Raw genomic sequence first — 4,249 nt, forward strand, 5'->3', positions numbered from 1 at the left:
AGTTTTTCCAACATTTTTATTACTTATGCCGCACGCCAGTTTTTACAACCTGAAGATAACTTTTTTTTGATTTTTTTAGCCCATATAAACTACCGAAAAAATATTAGAAATATCCCGGCCAAAAGATCCATGACAAAACGTCACGGTTTTTTGCGGACACTTTTATTTTCGGTGCTGTCATATTTCCTAAATTGTCGCTATGTCGACGTTGCAGCTGGAATGGGGCTATTAAAAGTGGTATTGCAGCTCATCTGCGAACTGAGCGAAGAACTAGACACATACGCAGGCGCAGCAATAACAAGGAGCGACTGCTAGTTGAAAGCAATAAAATGCAGTAAAGCAGCAGCGCTACGGACAGGTATTTACATAGCCCAAAACAGCGGCACCGAAAAAGTCAGAAAAGTCAGTTTGCTGAGAGCCTATATAAGTAAAAAAAAAGGGCAATCAGTCACCTGAGCAAGACAGCCATTCCCCAGGACATAAAAGCCGTTGAGCATGCAACGTATCTGAAAGGAAACCTAGACGAGTTCCTTAACGTGATGGCCGCCACCAAAGGTAATACAACAACAGGTTGCCTCGTAACAACAACAACAACAATGGAAACAGCAACAGCAACTGCCATCAATGGGACGGCGTACTACCGGAAACTCTCTGAGCCTAGCGCAATAGACCTGAAAAACTCAGTGCTAAGTGAGCAAGGTTTCGAGAAGCTGCTTTTGAGGAGGGACAGCGGAAACAAATAAGCCGCCAACACAGCCGCATGTAACATTCTAGCTGGCGGCGCCAACAAGTATGGCACAGCGCAACTTGATAGCTCCCTCAAGATCACAGCAGGTTGCGTTACGGTAGCCACGTCAGACGCAACAGCAACTCTGGAAGACCTAACAAAGCTCAGCAACGGCGGCAAAGAAACGCCAGCATATTTCGTCAATCTTTAAAACGAAATGAACGGCATAGGAACCGAATTGTCCGAAAACTTCAAAAACACAACCGGAAAACCAACAGAAAGAGTGGATCTACTGCAAGCGTCCAAGCAAATTCTGCTAACAAAAGAGCAGCGACAAAGCAAAAACAGAAAAGCGGAGCTGGTTCAATTACTCGGCGGTGGCGATGAGGACAAGATTACCGATGCCCTCAAAATAGTCGACGAGAAAAAGATCCCACAGGGAATCGGCAGTAACCCGAAGAAGTAGAAGCTGTCCCAAATTACAGATGAAAACGCGTTAAGTACCATTCTTAGCTATTACGAAATGCATCTTTCCGACGCGATAGCATACCTAAGAGAAACATTGGCGCAGAAGGAAGAAGCGGAAAAGGAGCAAAGAAAACCCCAGAGAAAATTTGCGATGAAATAAAAGATCGAAAACCGTGTAATGCCGACACAAAATGCAGATACGATGAATCAAAAAAAAAGGAAACAAAATGTGGATTGAGTGAGGATGGAAAAAAAGCAGCAAACCAAGAGGAAAGTGATGGTGAAACTACAAACACCACAGGTAGCAATTCTGTTGCAATCAATACCACTTATTTATCTGTATTTCTGCTTCTATAGAACATTTAGGACTTTGCCTCCTCTTTTTTTCTTGCTCCTTTGATATATTTTACCACTTTTGGTGAAACCTTTTAAAATGCACAGTGTTTGAAAATATGAATTTTTGACTGAAAGAAGCGTATAGCTAGAAATTAAAAGTGAGGAGAGTACAAAACTTATACTATTTTACTTATTAACTTATTTTTGATCACTTTTATCGATATTCGTAATTATAACAATAATAGTAATAATGATAATAATAATAATAATAATAGGTGTTGTGAGTGTGTATATATACGAATATTATTGAGAGAATTGTGAGTGTGTATATACAAATATTATAATAAGGGAGTTGCAAATACTAAGCTGTCGGTTAAAATACAAGAACTTAAATCAATTACAAGTGCGCGGTAAGAGTAAGGTAGTGAATGGGACTTTGAATGAAGTGTAAACAGTTAAAAAGATATTGAATATGCGCTTCTTCTAACACAAATGTGACGACGGGCAGCAGTGCCCACAGAGAGATAATGAAGGCGACAATAAGGGATAGTAAGAGTGCAGATTTAATTTCAAATAAAGACTCTATGCAACAGTAGAAGCTGCAGCGTAGGACGAAAAAGAAGAGAAGAAAATACGGAATATACGACAGAATGCCTAACAAAACACCACAGGTCTAAATGGCGGACGAAGAAACTGTGCTGACAGCTCAAACGGAAACGGATGGACACGATTGCACGGATAGTAGTGACTGTTTTTTAAACCTGGTGGCGGATACTAATGTTGAATATTAAGGCAGCATCAATCTAAAACAAAAACAGCCGTGAAATTTCGGTTTCGTCGAAAGTGAAGAGTTTAGAAGCTAAGGGAGGGGAGGTTATTTTGTTTTTGGAAATTAACGGAAAAATATCATGGCCAAATTTCAAAGGAGAAGCTGAGGTTACAGCGCCGGGCAAACGCGGCGCAAGTGAGTTTGTTCAAAGCAGCAAAGGCGCGAAACGACAAACGCAGCGGAAGCTCCCGCAGGAAGAGAAGACTTTTGTAACAATACCCCAAGAGGGCAACTGAGTAATTTCATTCAATGTAGCTCTCCTTTGCAACGAGGACAGCACGAACGCATGTTTTTAGCAGGGCGAAGCGCCACCTGCGGCAAAGGGCGACACACCAGCCCGCCAGCCGTGCCAGGCAGAAAGGGCTGCCAGAGCAAGCGAATCAAGCACAAAAATGTCCAATTCGACATGCAAAAAACAACGGAAACAGGCAAACTTTCACCCACCACCCAAAAACCACGTAGTCAAAAGGAAATAAAATAAAAAACTCCGCGAAGCCTCAGGCGACGAAGGCAATAATGGAACCACTAATAGGCTTAGCTATAGCAATGGTGACAACGGGCCACATGGCGGGAGCAAGCGACGACGGCTTCGACACAGCGTCAAAGGCAGTAAATACCGCATGCAAGGCGGCGCGGTACCTGAATCTTCTGGAAGCCAAGCTTTCTTCGACCTACGGCGACCCAACCCCAGCGGCAGCAAAAGCGATCAAAGCAGCAGCAGCCTACGAACTAGCGGCGGCAGCGAGCGCTAGCGCTACAACCAAAGTAGCGTTTAAGGCGCTGGCGATGATCGCACTGGGAGAGACGCCGACCCTGCTACAGGCCGGTAAGCAAAGCCACAGCCGCTATGCCGCCGCAGCGAAGCTGCTAAAGATACACGAGGCGCAAATGCTAGCGGAGCACGACGCGGCAGTGCCAACAATCACGGTAGGCAGCGCATCGCATACGACGACCGGCGGCACCCTAGGGAAAACAAACACCATGGCGACATGCGCAGCAGAAGTGACTCTGGGACCCAACGCAGCAAACTGCAGCTACGAAAACCAGGCCGACGAAATCAAGGCAACCAACGTCGACTTCGCAAGTATAACAGCAATCAGGCTGTCAAAAGTAACAGCCGCAACAAAAAAATTAGAAGCAACTGCGTACGCAAAGGGGACAGTAACGACGCCAACAAACCCTTCGACTGCGATCAAAGGTGGCTGCATCCAAACCGGCAATGACTTCGACGGCGGAGACCGAACGCATGGCATGGCGACGCAACTAAAGGCAAAAACCGCCAGCTACACACAAACCGATGTTAACTTATTTGCAAGACAAGGCAGCACTGACTGCACGGACATAGATTCAAAACAGGAGCACACAGAATTGCAAGCGACCAGGCTAGCCAAGGCTCTTTGTGAACTCAAACAGACAGCACATCCAACGTACAGCGAACCACATAACCAAGGCATAAGCTCGCTTGAAAGCAATGACAAATTAGTGCGCGTGCTAACGGAACTGACTAATCCAGGCACGGAGCCGCCAACAACATCACAAAAGAAAAAAGAACTAGTCAACAAGTATTTTGGAGCCGACGCGGACGCATTCAAAGCGCAAATAACTGACGCAGTCATAGAAAAGAAGATTGACGTGACAATAAGAAAGAAGGAAATAAAAAAGACGGCCTTTGAATTAGCAGGCACAGACGAAGGACTTACGGTGCTTTCTTATTTGCGGGGAAAGGAACTGGCAGAGGGAGTCCAGGAACCAGCCTCAGCCAACAAACCCACAGTAACAAAAGACGCAAGTGACAAATGCAAGGCAATAACAGACAAAGAAAAATGCAAAACAACAGACGGATGCGAATTAAAAGGCGAAACTTGCGTAGCAAAAGAGAAGGCAGTTGA

The 4,249-nt window shown here is 44.9% G+C and overlaps 2 pseudogenes across 2 annotated transcripts in view; both read left to right on the forward strand.

The window, feature by feature from the left end:
- The first annotated feature begins 156 nt into the window (after positions 1 to 156).
- Positions 157 to 571, forward strand: TEOVI_000074300:pseudogene (annotated as a pseudogene). Its single transcript is given in 4 exon segments — positions 157 to 429; positions 431 to 478; positions 480 to 563; positions 566 to 571. Coding segments are annotated over 4 exon segments (411 nt in total).
- A 2,380-nt stretch (positions 572 to 2,951) lies between these two features.
- Positions 2,952 to 4,249, forward strand: part of TEOVI_000074400:pseudogene — a 1,389-nt pseudogene continuing 91 nt past the window's right edge. The window contains exon 1 of the mRNA in view: positions 2,952 to 4,249. This exon is cut by the window's right edge and continues 91 nt beyond it. Coding sequence covers positions 2,952 to 4,249 — 1,298 coding nt within the window.

Source organism: Trypanosoma equiperdum (assembly GCF_001457755.1).
Source record: "Trypanosoma equiperdum strain OVI genome assembly, contig: ctg_230, whole genome shotgun sequence".
In the NCBI taxonomy this organism is placed as follows: domain Eukaryota; phylum Euglenozoa; class Kinetoplastea; order Trypanosomatida; family Trypanosomatidae; genus Trypanosoma; species Trypanosoma equiperdum.